The 17,369-nt window shown below is 38.2% G+C and overlaps 1 protein-coding gene across 1 annotated transcript in view; it reads right to left on the bottom strand.

The window, feature by feature from the left end:
- The window catches only part of BCKDHB (branched chain keto acid dehydrogenase E1 subunit beta), a 295,895-nt gene that overhangs the window by 6,542 nt on the left and 271,984 nt on the right, over positions 1–17,369 (bottom strand). The window contains 1 exon segment of the mRNA XM_019537671.1: positions 5,280–5,428. Within this exon segment, the coding sequence (XP_019393216.1) occupies positions 5,288–5,428 (141 nt within the window). The 3' untranslated portion in view covers positions 5,280–5,287.

Genomic DNA, 17,369 nt, shown 5'->3' with positions numbered 1-17,369 from the left:
CCTGGGGGTCTTTAAGACAAGGCTTGACAATCACCTTGCTGGGGTTGTTTGACCCCAGTACTCTTTCCTGCCATGGCAGGGGGTCAGACTTGATCATCTGCTCAGGTCCCTTCCAACCCTACTAACTGTGAAACTATGAATTATACCATGTACAGACAAACTGCAACAGACAAATATTAACTCATATAGGTGCATCTCCATTGGGGATGCAAAAATTAGCAACAGGCCGAAATATATAGTCAGAATTGCAGAACACAGAGTTTCATAGGGCCAGAGGGAAGTCATTTGGCAATTTGTCATTCTTATGGTACAACTGCTTCTGATTTTTTTTTTTTGTCACAGCAGGGTATTTTATATAATGTGTTGGATGTTTTATGAACAGTGAGGAACCATACCAGTTATATAGGAAATATATATGCATGTTACTTTCACCGCCTCTTTCCATTTTGATTGCTTTCCTAGTAGAAAGAGTTATTTGGAGCACAGCTGCATACCAGGAAGCTAACATTATATAGAGCTAGCAAGCTGAATAGTATCTTGCATAATGCAAACTCCCCAGAAAGCCAGAAGCTGTTAGATGTTTTAACTCGGTTACGTGAAGATGTTACTTCTACTATCTCTTACGTGTCATACAACATTACAGAATCAGCTTTGTCTATGAACAGGAAAATCATGAGCACTGCCAGCCTCAAGGAAGATAACTCTCTATGTGTGATATTGTTGGGGAATACACAACCCAGTCAAAAAGATGTGCAGTAAGACAAAGGCACAGCTTATAAAAATGTGTGATTCAATTTCCAGCACAGGGCTCCTGACAAGGCTTTAGCACAATCCTGCAAGCAAATTCAGGTGTTTGTTCAGAGCTTCAGTGCACGCTGGGTATACTTGCACAGACCCAGAGGTAGCACTAGTTTTCTGGATATTTCTCTACAAAACACAGAGAAGTACTATTTTAGCAAGAAATGCTGAACCCCATGAAGGGTTAGAAAGAGATTTACTTTTCATTCCTTATATTTGTATTCCTATTAAGAAAAAACTAATTACAGAAACAAAGCAGTCTTCAAATACTTGAAGGGCTGCTGTAAAGAAGAGGGAAAGCACCTTTTCTTTCTTGCTGCAGAAAGTAGGACACAGACCAATACCTTGAAGTTGCAGCAAAGTACGTTCAGACTGGATAGCAGGAAAAACTTCTTCACAGTTAGAACAGTGAGGCAGTGGAATAGACTGCCTAGGGAAGTTGTGGACTCTCCATCACTGAACGCATTAAAGAAGATGCTGGACAGCCACTGGCTGGGGATGAGAGAGGCATGGGTATGCCTATGTTTTACCATGAGTATCCCATGCTTCTGGGCTTCGTGGGTTGCGTGCTCTGCTACATGTGTCAGGGTGTTCTTAAGCCTTCCTCAGAGGCATTGGGTACTGGCTGCAGCTAAGGCTAGGGATTTTGACTAGCGTGTGCCAATGCTCCTGCTGGGACCAAGCTGGAGGTTCTTCATTAGGGGGTCTTGCCCCTTTGTTCAGTGTAATTCTGATCACTAGATTTGGAATCAGGAAGGAATTTTACCCCATCCTCAGATTGGCATGGATTGTGGGGGTTTTGTCTTCTTCTGTAATGTGGGGTCTGGTTCTCTACTTGGGGCTTCTTGAGCGTATATTAACAACCTTTTATAGAAGCAGGACATTGGTTGCTATGGTTCATCTGCTTAGAGTATGGATTTTTATAGGATGGTCTGGATAGGAATGATCCTGCCTCAGGCAAAGAGTTGTACTACATAACCTCTGAAGGTCCCTTCCAGTCCTTTCCCTACTAGGAAAATACACCACAGAGGGCTATATTACAGTTGAGTCTGCCACAGTTCATAGTCTGCTTTAAAGTAAAGGATGCAACAAGTTTCCAGTAAAGTTCTTTATTAAATGGAGAAAACAAGAAAAGTGCTGGCTGTACAGGTAGATCTTGTTCTAACAGGGGTGGCATGAAACACAAACAAAGCAAGTGACTAACTTAAACCCTGCCAGCTACCCCTAGTCCCACAGCTCAGAGGCCAGCCTTAAGTTCTTCTCTGGCACTGAGAATACCTTAATACCCTTGAGTCTACCCAACAGGATGAAAAAGAGGAGACAACTTGAGGCTAGGTTTTCCTCCTTTCCAGCCATATGGCTCTGCTTAAAGCCCCACAACTTGTAAGGCCATCTCTGGTATTTGAGATACTAATTCTCCAAGCTTCCTGCACATGAATGGGTTTGGAACATAGCAACCTTTAAATTCTTGGCCAAAAAAGTACCTTAGTAATGAGTGATACTGAATATAAAAGCCAGAAAATGCTAAAATGGTCTTTTCTTTTTCATAGAAATATAGATATGAATACATTGTTGGCATGTTTGAACTCTGCAGAGTAGGCAGCTGAATGGGGATCTATTATAACTACTGCTTTTTGACAAGTAGATTAGAGTAATTTTTAAAAATATTTACTTAAAAAGGAAATACTAGTGCCAAGTGGACTTAAAAGCACCAGTAACAGTAATTCAATGCAAACTGCATAAACTGGAATTGTAATATACATTTTTTTTTAAAGATACCAAAGCAATTATTTAATGCAACACAAAAAACAATAATAAAATATTCCCAAATAATTCTTTGAGGTGTGTGAGCAAGGGTATCTAACATGGCTATAGTATTTAGCACAGATTAACCAAATCTAGGTATATATGACAATACAGAATGTCAGAGATAGTGGACACCTTCACACACACACACACACACACACACACACACACACACTCACTCTAGATGCCAGCTCTGACTTGTGCTAATTAGCACACATTGAAGCCGATTTGATTAATTGATTAATTGAGTCTGCTGGAGCTAAGTAGCATACTCCAGCAGCGTTGGTGCTAATTAGCATGCGCCAGCAGCCTTGCTTTCACGTGTATTTAGTGTCCTTACATTTCAAAATGGTGGCGGGGGGGCTTTAACAAAAGCTTGTTCCATGAGCTTTAAAGCACCCCTGCTGTCATTTTGAAGTGTGGGATGCTGAATACATGAGATGCTGCAAGCGATTTAATTAAAGCGGCTCCTAAAAGCCACTTTAATTAAAGTGCTACCCCTTCCCTCTCTCCATACGGCACGTATAGTTGCCCAGTGGTTTGAAACTGTACACTGAGAATTTCCAGCAATTACTCCTGAAATCTCCCTCTCTCGTTCCTTCATACGTAGTCCAACCAAGCTGAAGAAGTGACCTGGTCTTCCAAAATTTCTTCTAACAAAATGTCCAACAGAAAGTCTAGGATTTTGGACTTCACAACCTGCAGGCTCCTAAGATCAGCTAGAAAGCAGAGCCATCCTGTGCCTCCTGGCTCTCCCTTGCTCAATGGCTTTCTCCCTGAAAACTGAAGACAGACCTATGCAAAAACTAACTCAGATTCTGTCTGTATGGCTTTTGCAAAAACTCCAGATTGATTTCCAGTGTGGAACAGCAGCATGTGTAAATGTTAATCTCTGTCTCATAGCCAATCTCCTTGCTACATTCAGACAGCCTGAGAGAAAGCTTGCTTGAAGCCAGGTGGATTTATCAAATTACAGTGGTGCCAAATAAAGCAAAGAGCTCATTTAACAGGTTTAGTTCAATCCAGGTAAGAGCAAGGGACTGTTTCATATCAATTGTCATGAAAAAGGTAGTGTTTCCCCTTCAAATATGACACAGCTCAAGGAACACAGTATTTCCTCATGTTTAAGTATTGAGACATACTGAGAGTTTCAATACGTGCATTTATGCTGGCTTAAATTTATTGCGCAGTAAATTGGAACAGGCCAGCATCTACACGTGCAGGTGTTAAAGCACATTAATGCTGTGTGTAGATTGACTTGGGACTAAATTTCAATCCAGTCATTTGTAGCTATGATTCTTTTCAGGACTCTGACTTTTCCTTCTGAATTTTAATTTCTCCCCTTCTATCCTAGAAACCCTTGCTCCAGAAAATACAGTTCCATTTAAACACTCCATATTTACTAAACCCCACTTGCAACTCAGTGGTACCTGAAATAATACCCGTGCATATTTACTGTGCAGAAAAGGCACACATCTACACATGAATGCCTGTAATGCACAGTAAATATGGTGACTTATGCTGACCTGAGCGTAAGTTTCACATCTGCATCACTGATACCTAAGTTTAGTCACAAACAGCCCACAGACACAGTGTTAGTGCATAGTAAGGAACTGACTTGTGCATTATTGCACAGTAACTAACTGGGCATAAATTTGATACCTGCATGGTGCAGGCATCAAATTCACATTCAAGTCAACATAAATCACTATATTTACTGCATTATTTTCTGGAGCAAGGGTCTCTAGGAAAGAAGGGGAGAGATTAACATTCAGAAGGAAAAGTCAGAGTCCTGAAAAGAACCATTTCTACAAATGACTGGGTTGAACAAAGAGACATTGGTCACATAAGGCATCATACACATTCAAAAGAAAACTGCAAATGAGACTATGACACCGTTGAAGAATGGGCATTAGCAGCTGTTCCAAGCATCAAGGCCTTTGCTATTGGAACAGTACAATACAAATACATGCCACTTAAAAAAACTGTGTGCTTATAAGAATTTCCAAACAGCAGAAATCTCAGCAGGTGGTTGGGCCGAAGTACCTGGAAAAGATTATAATGCAAATTTAATATCTGCCTATTATTTTGAAAGTAAATGTTAAATGACAAGCTTATCAATGTCTTTCAACTGTGCAATAAGACTGAAGTCTCATATCTTCAATATACTGTTGTATATTTGGTGTCATATCCTGCAAACAGCCAAGTTCCTTCTACTCTACTTACAGTTTAAATGAGTTGAGACTGACCAGCACCTCTCAAGATTTGAATCCCAGGTGAACAAAGGGAAGTTAAAGTTAAAATATGGTGCATCTTCATGAGTGAAGTATTTATAAATTATTTAGTAGAGGCAGAGAGGCTCTTTATCACAGCAACTGTACTGAAATAATCCTACTGTTCAGCATATAAGACGTTTAAGTTTCTGACTGTTTGAGCAAGCTACCCAACCATGTACTTTACTTTAAGACTTGACTTCAGTGGTGTTACTTAAAATTACGCAGGAGCACTAGTGCCTCTCTCACATAGGAACTCAAGCAACAACAGCCAATTCCAGCTTTTAAAAATGACTAGCCCTTTGCCTTCAAATCTTCTGCCTATGCTGGCTAGAAGCCTACTGATTAAGCTTACAAGCCTACGCTTTTTCCAAACTATTTGCATATTTTCTTATTTCTCACCTGTTTTATCAATAGTTAATCATTTGTCGAAGGGCATCATAGCATTTCCATTTGTCTGGGATGTAGAAAGGTTCAAAGATGTGTGGAAACGGAGTGTCATAGCCACATACTCTTGAAATAGGAGCCTCAAGATTCAAGAAGCATTCCTCCTGTTAACAGACACACAAAACAAAGTTAGTAAGACCTCCTTTCTTTCAGAAGCTATGATTCACAAGTTGAGATCTGGTGAACTTTATAGACAGCCAGCCCTATAAACTCCTGGCTTCTATTTATGCTAAAGCACAGACGCAGCTCAGACAAGAGCAGTAAAAGCATTCTGTTCCTCCTCAGAGGTCCACATTAAAACAACAAATTGTATTAATATTATAGTATTTTTATTTTGTACATGTATGATATGTTAAATTGCATTCAAGTTATATTTAGTACATCTGCTATGCATCCAAACAAATGTTGCCAAAAAGCAGATATAGTAGGAACAAAGAAGTAACAGTTGGTATTTCCTGGATTACCTTTAAACAAATAAGTGAATCATATAATCTAAAAGTGAATATTATTTGCTGCGAATGTCTTACAGAAAATTATTTCAGCCAAGTGTATTAGGGACTACTAAGCCAACCATGGCTTGTGGAAGCAACAGATTTGCATGTCCTCAAAATTGCTTGAAAGTCAAGTCCACAAACTGCAAAATAAAAATAATTTTTGTTCTCATGAGAGGTCTAGAGTTGGCAAGGAAGGTGGGAGTCTCGTAATCCCGGCCACCAGAAACCCAGAGTGTCAGAAGCATGTCATGCTAATCTGAGGGTGGACATGGAACATGTTTAAAACTTCAGCATTTTTAACAGCCAACTGAACAAAGATGTTGGAAACGTCCCACCTGCTCAACCATCAGGGTAAGCACAGGAACTGTGATAGTCTGGAATAGGTGATATGAATAGTAAATGGATCAGATATTAGAGCTAATTTTCACTTCTCAATTCTTTTTTCTTCATTGCCAGCATTTCTTTTGCAGTCATTCACTCCCACTCCTGGCCAGGCAGGGAAAAGGGAAGAACAGACCCACAGGCCAACCTTGTTTCCATGCAGAGGGAATCAGTGTAAAGGTCTCTCTCTCTCTTCAGCTATGGACAGACATTCAAAAAGCCTGAGCCTGAAATGATTCAATCTCTGCAGGTTAATCTAACCTGGTTAGGCTACATCAGTTTGCAACTGCACAGACATTGTGGCTCAGGCTAGAAGCCGGGGGGCATTACAGCAGCCCTCCCTCCCCTTCTATAGTACTGAGCTGAGGGGAGGCGTGACCAGGCCCCAGCATGATGCTTTGTTTAGCCCAGCAGAGAATTGATAATAGTCTTTATCCAGCGTTTATTACATCATTAAGAAAACAACAGAGGGACATGTTGATTCTGCCTTTGTCACACCAAAGACTGGAGCCAGCATTCGTTCTGCCATCTAATACACAGATACCTCTCAGCAAGGCAGAGGGGGGAATTCCTGCTTAGCAGGGAGTAGTGAGGGGGCAGGCGGAGGAGCAGCCTGAAGCCTCTACCAGAGCTGCAGCCAGGAAGCACGGAGGCAGAGCCATCTCTGCCCATTCTGGAGAGCATGCCGGGATACTGGGGGTGTCTGGTTCAACTTAAACCAGCAAGGGGTCTGGGACAGACATTGCATAAATTGGTTTGACCCAAATCAGTTAAATCTGATACTACATTCAACCTATCTCAAACCAGTTTCCACCATTTTCAAACTGATTCACATGCACTGAACATATGATGTTACAGGTTTAAACCAGTTTCTGATCACTTAAACCAGTTTATGTGTAATGTCTGTCCCTAGCCTTCTTATCTTTCTCCCTTAGACCATGCTGATTAAGATGTCCTGGTCAAACTTCCCTTACCCTAAGCCTAGAAAAGGGGAAGAGGTGTCAATCCCTAGAGCTCTCTTCTGCTAGACTCATATAAACAATTACTGCCAAACAGTTATTTCTCAGATTGCTTGATAGCTTTGAACACAAAGATGCCATGTGACCTACTCTATGGCAGTTGACCTTCCTGAGTTAAAAAAGTACCACCCACACTGGAATATGAAGGTATAGGTAGGAGTCATTTCCAACACAAATGAATTACAAGTGTCTTCAGCTATTACTGATGTGGAGTTGTACAATGGCAGTTCAAAGTATTCAGATTTAGAAGCTGCAGGAAGTGTATGTCACCCAGCCAAGTTTCTTTGCATTTCCTAGTGGACAGCTCAACCTAGGAACTGTACATGTGCACTATTTTTTCTGCGGTCTCCTTTCAAGCTTTCTTGATCATTCTTATATGAGGACAGAGTTTTAGGAAAGCAGTAGAAAAAAAAGTCATATGAAACCTATGAGTTTCACATGGTAAATAACATACAATTTTGATATTACTAACTCCAGATTGGAATGTATCCCCTTGTTCCAGAAAATTTCACTGCTTTCCATACTGGTGTTTGTCTTAGCTGCCAGTTACAGTCATGCACATATGAATATCATATCCTGCTTCATGATCCGTCTAAGTAACCTCACCCCTTGCTGCTTCAATTTCTTTTTATTATAATGTGTATTTAAGTTTTTTAAGGTTTTAGATTTCCACACCCACTGCAAAGCAATGAAATATCAGGGAAAATACAAAATGGAAATCAGTGGAGAATGAAATCATTTATCTATCCATGGAGCTAATATAGAAATCTTCCCACTCCACTCCATCACTCTGACTGGTGACCTGATCAGATATCTTTATGGGAAGAGGAGAGCTTACTCCGTGACCCTACGCTGTGACCATCAAGACGATTGATGCTTTGGGACACACTAGGTGCATCTACATGTGCAAATAGCATGTAGCAATAAACTCCGGCACAGTTTCTGCCAGAGTTTATTTTTCTGGGGTGCAGTGTTTATATGTGCATCCTGGACCGCAGCATGTTGAGTCAGGAGTGGAACAGCCCCAAATGACAGGGGTGCCGGGGAGTCAGCCTGCCAGCCCAGTGTTGCTCTGCACCCAGCTCAAATGTGCTGTGGAGGGGCTGGCTGGGGCGGAAGAGTGCTGCAAGGTGGGGCAAGCCAGCAGGCAATCCCTGCACTGTAGCACCCCCATGCCCCAGCTAGCCCCAGTCATCATCTACACATACATTGCAGCACACAACTCCTCCACTGTAAGACAGTACTTGTCCCAGACAGTATTATCCTACAGCAGAGTTAATTAATCCACAGTCCATACAAATCTGAGCATGGGGTAGAATTCTTTCTTGATCTCAAACACAGTGATTAGTCTGACCCTGAGCAGAGGGGCAAGACCCAGCTGAAAGGAGCTACAGCTTTACTTCCCAGCAGAAGCATTGGCAAATCCAAGTCAAAATCCCAGCCTGGCTGCTGCTAACACCCAATGCCTCTGAGAACAGCTTAAAAACACCCTGACACATGTAACAGAAAGTGGGGGAGTTATGCACTGTTTTCCAGGAATGCATATACAGGATAAAGTGAAGGAAACCTGTACAAAATATCAAAACATTATGATGTGGTGTGGTCTTTCTGAGGGCTTTGCAACACAAGAATTGCTCTTATCATTTTTCTGTAATCAAAACATGAGTGAAGGCTAAGAGCTGGCATTTTCCCAAGTGTGTCTCAAATCTAAGGTACCTTGAGTCTAAAAAGAGTTAAGAACCACTACACTATACTAATATCAAGGAATAATGCATTTTAATCACAAACTACACTGAAAAGGATCCACATACATTGTCTTCAGTCTGATTTAACTCCCCTTCCTGCCATCTTTCATTTAACAGTAGCAGAAGCAAAGAGTTATGAAAATCCCTAATTGCAGTTACCCAGCTGCTCAAAAGAAATCCCCCTAAAAGCAATGTCATTCCAGATTGACATGAAACCATTTTTTTCCCCAAACCTCTAGAAAACCAAAAAAAAGGGGGAAAGGGAAGGGGAGGGGAGAGAGAACTTGTTTTGGGCCAAACAAAACATTTCCTTTGATCTGAGATTATTAATAGCATTGATTCTATTTCTCTGTATAAGAAATTGCAGGTATTGCCTATATATATTGCATTATAATGTGTTTACCTTTTCATAACATTTGGAATTCTATTTAGTTATAAAGCTCAATTGAATACATTCATCATGCTGCTTCTGGGATTTAAAAATACTGAGTTTGCAGTGTTTTATGCTGATTATTCTCACATGCTTTAATAAACAAATACAATTACAGTGATTAGACATGTGTGTCAAACTATACATGTACTGCATCAATTGTAAATTATTCATTTTATAGAAAAAATGAAAATCTATTACAAGCAGTCATATTGAAGAGAATGCCAGTCCACCTGCAAAATAACAGTAATATATACCGAACTGCTTTGCTTGTTTCAAATTCATTCAAATTAAACAATCCTTTACAGACTTTTTTAGGCATTCTGCACTGTTTAATCTCCCCATTTAAAACTACAACTTGAAGAAACACGATTTCAAAAAGCTGCATAATGAATATGAAATAATACAGTTAAGTGATAATATAAATAGAACAAATCTGTGGTCCAGTAATGGTCTCTCCTTCCTGAGGTAAATGGAGTGGTAAAGCAAAGACATTTACTTCTAAAGTGGTTGCAGTTTCACATTCAACAAATGCTATTGCCATTATACTAAATTTAAAATAAAAATAAACTTTAAGTCTTCCAAAACCACCACTTGGATTTTCTTCTCATAGGGAGAAAATCCAAAATGGTTGTTACAATCAGCCCTTACACTGTGGTTTTGAAACGTTGCAAGTTCCATATCACATTTTAATAGCCTTTCTGTTTGAATCCATATGCTACTTAGGAAGTTTTGCAGCTTTCAGAAGCACAAGTTGGATTCTCCCAGTGACGGAATTAAAATGAGATTCTATAGGGCATGATGGAAGCTGCTAATTGATGCAGTCCAAGAATGATAAAGCAAGCAAAGCGATGGAACTGCTACAAGGTTTAGGTCTGGGAGAAGGTGAGGCAGGTGGAACCTTAAGGTGCCTGTACACAACTGCGGAGGCTGCTCTGATGTGCTGTAATTACAGCGTATTGGAGCAGACTCAATTAATTGACCTTCTGGAACATGGTAATTACCACGCTCCAGCAGCCTCCTGCTTCTCATGCATCAGCAATCCCTGAGCTTCAAATGGCTTGTTGAACAAGTTTTAGTTCAAGTACCCCCATTGCCATTTTGAAGCACAGGGACACCGATACAGGAAACGCTACAGTGCTTTAATTAGAGCGGCTCTTAGAGCACCAACCCTCCTCCCCCCACCACTAGAACACATGTAAAAGTGCCCTTAGAGACTAACTGGTTCAGAGAGACAAGAACTTTCATAGATGTTACTTCATCAGATGCTATGTGTAGTTTGGGGGTTGTATTTTTTTTAATATTGAGAATAAGTGTTTCTGTACGTCTGCAAAAAAGGAATTTTACTGTATGAATAAACTTTTATAGATGGAAAGCAAGGTCTCCGTCCTGTATAAAATCCACATGGAGAGCTCTGCCCCTATTGAATTCAATGCAATTCCTTGCACAAATACACTGAAATGGATTTCACTGCAGGATCACTTCTATATTTGAATGCCACTTTTTATTTATTTCATGATAAACTAATAATCTTTTAGTAAACTGACTGGATGATAGAAATAATAAATATATGAAGCCAAGGCAACAAATTAAGCATATTTCTTACAAAAGGAACTGACACAAACTTATTTAAAAATATGAATGACCATATTTAGCATATTTTATTTAAAGCAATGTCATGGGAAAATCTTATACTGTTATACAGATTACCAACAGTCTTATGGAACCTATCTTCATAGGAATCTGAGAATGGAATTATACTGCAGATAATGAAATATAAAATCAGTATCAAAATAATTAAAAGTCCTAATTTTAGAATTAGGAATTATTTCTAATTTTTAGGAAGAAAAAAAAAATGCAATAGTATCTTCTTTGAAGGCAGCACCTTCTGTAACCTTTCCACAGGCTACAGAATTTCAAACCAATTGCCTGATGATCTGTTGATTTTCTGACTGTGACAAGAAAACATGTTGATTACATAAAAAGAACACACTGGTAAATTCATATCATTAGCAAGTCTTTTGTGGTGGTAAAAAAGTCTCTTTTGATATTGCCTAACAGCATACTTTACACCTTCAACCCCTAAGCCCCTTACTCTTCTTGAAAAAAAAAATCTTCCATGTGATAGACCTGTAAAATTGCATATATTTATGAATTCCTGTTCACAGCAGCTGTATAATAATATATGTGATAGTGTATGAGGATACTAAAACAGCTTAATGGGCAGTATGGTATTGCAACATCTGCTTTACACGTTGTACCAAAATCTTTTGCACTTGTGTAACCATGCTACTACACAGGACTAGAAGGATAATACACACAGGGAGGAAAGAGCTAATTTTGGAAAAAATCATTTTATAAGACTACTGGGGTAAGGGTCAATAAATACATGCACACACCTCTTACATCTCCAAAATGTGATAAAATGCCACATGCTGGGTTCAGTGGGGGCACTCTATATTTACTCTGAGCCATGTGAAAGCAGAATTTGGCCGAAGAAAACTTACAAAGGCCTATGTATTTCTCTTGTGTGTTTAGATTAAATTATTCTATGCCAAACAAATTGCAGAAACCTAATACTTCCAAAGTAAAATGCTTAGGAAAAGACTGCTCTAAACATTCAGTAACAGAAACTAAAAAACTTCTACCATTCCTATGACATGAGGTAGATATGTGACTTATGATTCAATGCAAAAGGTTTCACAGTCCACTTACCACTTTTGAACATAGGTCTGGAATACAATCAAGTACCCATTTGCTATTAACACGGTGCAATTCTTCATGCTTTAAAAAGTCAGTACAAATTTTTTAAAAGTTATGAAAACATACCTTCACATTAGAAAAAATGTTCAGAAAGTGACATTGATTATTAAGAGTTAACATTAAAAATGACTGATTTACACAGAAAGTATCAAGACAAGACATGTCCATGCAAAAATCCTAAAATAGAGTTCTTGCCCCAGTGTACTCTTTGGTTAGGGACAGAAATTACACATAAACAGGCATAAGTGATCAGAAACCTGTTATTTAAAAGATAAAACATTTTTCTTTCATAAAATTCTGTTTAAACAGTTTACCTTCAAAGTAAGAGATATGGCAACATCTCAAATTACACATGAACAGGCATAAGTGATCAGAAACCAGTTCAAATCTGTAATTGAACAGAAGTTCAGTGCACATAAACTGCTTTCAAAATGGCCAAAACAAGTTTAAGATAAACCTGGATGGATGTAGTATCAAATGTCACTGATTTAGGTCAAACTGTTTTACTGAATTTCTGCCCCAGATCCCCTCTAGATCCAAGTTAATTCACAGTCCTCCAACATCCCAAGACGCTTGGCACTTTCCCCACAACCCTCCCCCTCTCACAGGGTGACTGGGACAAGCCATCTCACCCAGCTGAGCAGGGAGACATACTCTAGTGGGCCCCAACTTCTGACCTGGACCACTGCAGGCATGTGGTTACATTTCTGGAATCAAAAGTGAATGTCTGTTCACTTGCTTATCAATTCAATCTATGCAGTTTAGACTAACCTATGAAAACTGAATCAATTCGGCCTTGGGCTTTTTGACTGTCTGTATTTAGCTTTTAACTAACTCTTTGAACTAATTAAATGGTTTCAATCAGGACAGGATTTCACTCTTAACCTTTATAAGGAAAGATTTTGTACCATAAAGAAATGTTAGTTAACTATGCCTTTTAATCTCTACTATGCAAGGCTATATACATGCATCTAAGCGCTTTGATTTTTGAAAACCATACAGAGATTTCTAAACAAAAGTCCCACTGAAAAATCATTCAATCAGTTGCAGAGTGATCAAGCAAACACACCATATAACAAAGAGCAATTCCAAACAATTTTATGCCTTAATTAAAAAAAATACTGAATTGAAGGATTTTTTGTACATTGTGGCACAATTATATTCTACATTCATTTTCTAACATTAGATAATCTCCCTTTCTGTGCCCTTGCTATCATAAAATTTTAGTGTGGTGCAGTAAAACTTCTGTGTTGTTTATTATAGATTTAGATCCCAATTCAACAATGTACTTAAGAATATAACTAACTTTAAATGATACAAAGGACACATCCCCACATGCAGGGACATGTTTGCTGTGGCACAAATAACAGCAGCACAAATTTGCACACATCTGCACATGGGGTTTCCTATAGAAGCAAAATGCCCACCTTCAGGGGAAACTGTTTTTTCCCTGCTCCTCCTAGCTCCTAGCATGCTGGAGGAGCTGGGGGGCACCTAAAGCAATGAAGACATTCTGGCTGGCAGCCAGAGCATCTCCCTGGAGGACTCAGCCTCCAGTTGCTCCAGGGCACACTACTAGAGTGCGTGCTGCACCAGTTTTTTGTGACAGGTTTGTTTTTTTTTTATACCAGGAGTTCCTGGTATGAAATAGTGCAAACAGCCAACAGTGTGCCACATCTGATTTCCGGTGCTTCAAACAGTTTTGAGGCACTACAAACCGCACGCACATGCTAATATGCTAAACTGAACAAACTGTCCTAAGCAGATCCTTAAAGTCAAGAATGAGCTCAAGTAACTTACTAAAAGTTATACCATAGTTTCTAGTGTATAATATGTCATAGAATCATAGGGCTGGAAGGGACCCTGAAGGATCATTGGGTCCAAGCCCCTGCATGAGCAGGAAAGACATCTGATGACCCTAGCCAGGTGACTATCGAGTTTTCTCTTGAAGACCTCTCAGGTAGATGATTGCACCACAGTCTGGGAGCGGGGAGCTTGTTCCATAGTCTGGACACCACAGTTGTGAAGTTTTTCCTAATGTTCAGCCTGAAACTATCTACCAGGAGTTTGTGGCCGTTGTTTTGAGTTTTCCCCCAGGGCTCCCTGGTGAACAGTTGTCCACTGAGCCCCTGATGTATGCCTCTGATATAGCAGTAAGTCACAATCAGGTCCCCTCTCAGCCTTCTTTTCCTTAGGCTGAAGAGTCTGATATCCCTCAGCCTCTCCTCATATGGCTTGCCATGCAAGACTCTGATCTTATGAGTGGCCCTTCTCTGGACCCTCTCCAGCTTTAGCACGTCCTTGTTGAAGTGATTTCTCCCCTCAAAAGGAAGTGTAAGGAAAGAGAGAAATGTAAAATTAAGGTGTGTCATATATCAAAGCTTAGTACTGAAGAAAATTTGAAATAACTGTACAATAAAAATCCAATCACAATTTCATCCTTTTTCAGTGATGCATTTCATGCACAAGTATGTCTTATGCACTGGGTAATATGATATATAAATTTCAGAAAATAAATTAAAAGTTACAGACATTTATAGTGACAAAATGATGCAAAAAAGTGGCTAGGTTATGAATATTGTCCATTCCTTTCCAAGCTAAAGAAGCTGAAAATAAGTGCAGTACTTCCCATCAACATTATAAACTAGAGGTAAATACTTTTATGCAGCTGGTTTTCAAGTAGAGGATTTAATAAGTGTTAAAAATGAGGCATTTTTCCCTTAACTATCTAATTTCTGATTTTTTGCTCTGTTTGTTTGCTCTCTCCCCACTTCCATGTTCTTCTGTTCCATTTCTCATCTCTCTTCCCCTATAGCTATACAAATAGCAGAGAATGCAGAAATATTTTTCCTTATTTTCAGTTTAGCCTAGCATGAAAGTCCCTCCTCAAAACCTGAAAGGCTTTCTTATAAAATACCAAATGATTGCTATAGTACTCCATGTCCCAGTAAGCTCACCCTTGCTGTTATTAATGATTTAAAGGTACCCAGAGGCATTCAAGACACTTCATAGAACAAATAAAGCCAAGGTCCTTGACTCAAAGTGATTATACTCTAATTTTTATGTAATTGAACTGGGAAGAATAAACAAACAAACAAAAAAGTAGACAAGTTATGCTAGGACAAGGATTACAATAAGGTCACATGATTACTTGGTTACCACAGGGGCACATCTTGATAGTTTTGATGTGAAAATCCACATTTTATATGACTTTAAGAAGAGTATGGATAAACAGACATGGTGGCATCTTTGTCATCTCTTTCAGTATTTCAAAGAGAACAAAAATTGCAATAAGTAAAATGCTAAGGTCCATTACAATATAATGTAATATAATGGGAGTAACTGGAAAGTCTATTCAAACCTGGGCAATTGGAGAAAGTGTTGAATCTCTACTGACATGCCACCACACCTTTTTGTATCATTATACCGAGACATACCTCACTTTTACTTATAACCAGAGGCCATCTAGTGTACTAACAATGTGCTGAATCCTACTATTTGTTAAAGATCTCTATGTTAAACACATTACACTTAAAAATAATCTCCGTTTAAAAATGTCCCACATAAGAAAGAAGTCAACTAAAAAGTTTTAAGGAAACTTCCAGGGTTTTAAAGAGTTAGTTGACAAAATGCAAATTACCTTAAAGTACATATACATGAGAATTAATTAATTAAACATCATTTGTTATTTAAAAGATAAAATATGTTTGTTCCATAAAACTCTGTTTAAACAGTTTACCTTCAAAGTAAGAGATACGGGAACATCTCAAATTTCCAAAGAGGTTAAAGTGTCTCAGTTTGCAGTACAAAATCTTCTATAGCCGAAAGCACCAGCTGCTCTGAGTCTGTAAATGGAATTTGCTTTGACGATGTGTATATAGTTATATGCTTATGAATGACTACTTCTTCTACAAACTGTGTAAGTGCTGTACTTGCAGAAGTTATTTCCTTCAAACTAGGGGTTTTGGAAGGAGGAACAATTTTTTTATTTGCCTGAAAAAAACCAACTTAAAATTTTTTTTTTTTTAAAAACCTGTTCCTAATAGTCCTAGAAACCATATGCTTTTTATAGAGAGAGAATCTGAGGGGGTTTTATTTTTATTATTAAAAAAAAGAGCATTTGAACTCCATAAAAAGAAGTTTCTGCTTTTGATAAGAGCATAGTTAAACCAAATGTATCATCTAAATCTATTTTTGATTGTTAATTTTCTTTGTCACAGTCTTTTTGAATTCTCATAATTAAATACTTATTAAAATAAGATAACGATTGCCCAGTTTGAATTATTTTTTATTCCTGGTTGCAATCAAACAATTTAATCTTTGTACTTATCGAAGAACTAAAAAGAATACATTAGGGTATAAGGGGGGGAAATGATTTGCCATTCACTGGAAAGTTATTAACTTGTTGAAAAGATGGCTTAAGGTGCCTGCATATACTCTACATATATTATTCTTATATATTCTGTATATAATGATTAACTGAAACTGCAAAACCGGGATTTCTGTATGTAAACACTAGCTAAATTTGAAAATGAAACTCTATTGCATTGTGTAAAGTAGCAAACGAATGAAAGTACATTAAGCAAATAATTTGCATACATTAGATTAAATTCACATCCCTCTCTCATTCATCATACTAAAAGAATCATTTAGCTCAGGCACTTTTAATTGCAAACACTGAATTCATTTGTAGCAAACAAGAAGTTTTCAGACCACACTACAGGATTTAACCAAAAACCTCAGCCATATAAAATATGAGACACATTCTATTTTATTATACTATAATATTAAATATTTTATTTATTGTGCCAATTTGCTTAAATAATTTCAGGAAAAAGTTTGAAAATCACAAAAAAATATCCCATAAATATTTGATAAATGGATTCTTATAGAAGGCTTCTGGTAGTTTCAGACTATTTTCTTCATCAAGAGAAAACTCCAAAATATGTGTATATATTAAATGACATTATTTTTTGTCATATTTGATATCATATTCTTTGGAATACTTTTATTTCCACTACAGGATACTTAAACATTTTCTATTCAATAAGCAATATAAATATGCTGTCTTTCAAATAATGAAAGATAATACAGAGGGTTGCAAAAAATTAATAAGGTAAGCAATACACCCAGAATGTAGGAAAATGTAACAATAAGAAAAAATGGTAAATAAAGTATAGTCTTTTGGGGACCATACGTGTGCCTGCTTCCCC

The sequence above is a fragment of the Crocodylus porosus genome, unplaced genomic scaffold (assembly GCF_001723895.1).
Source record: "Crocodylus porosus isolate Cpor-Errol unplaced genomic scaffold, CroPor_comp1, whole genome shotgun sequence".
In the NCBI taxonomy this organism is placed as follows: domain Eukaryota; kingdom Metazoa; phylum Chordata; order Crocodylia; family Crocodylidae; genus Crocodylus; species Crocodylus porosus.
Note: the sequence above shows the minus strand (reverse complement) of the source record. Positions and strands in the feature narration are given on the sequence as shown.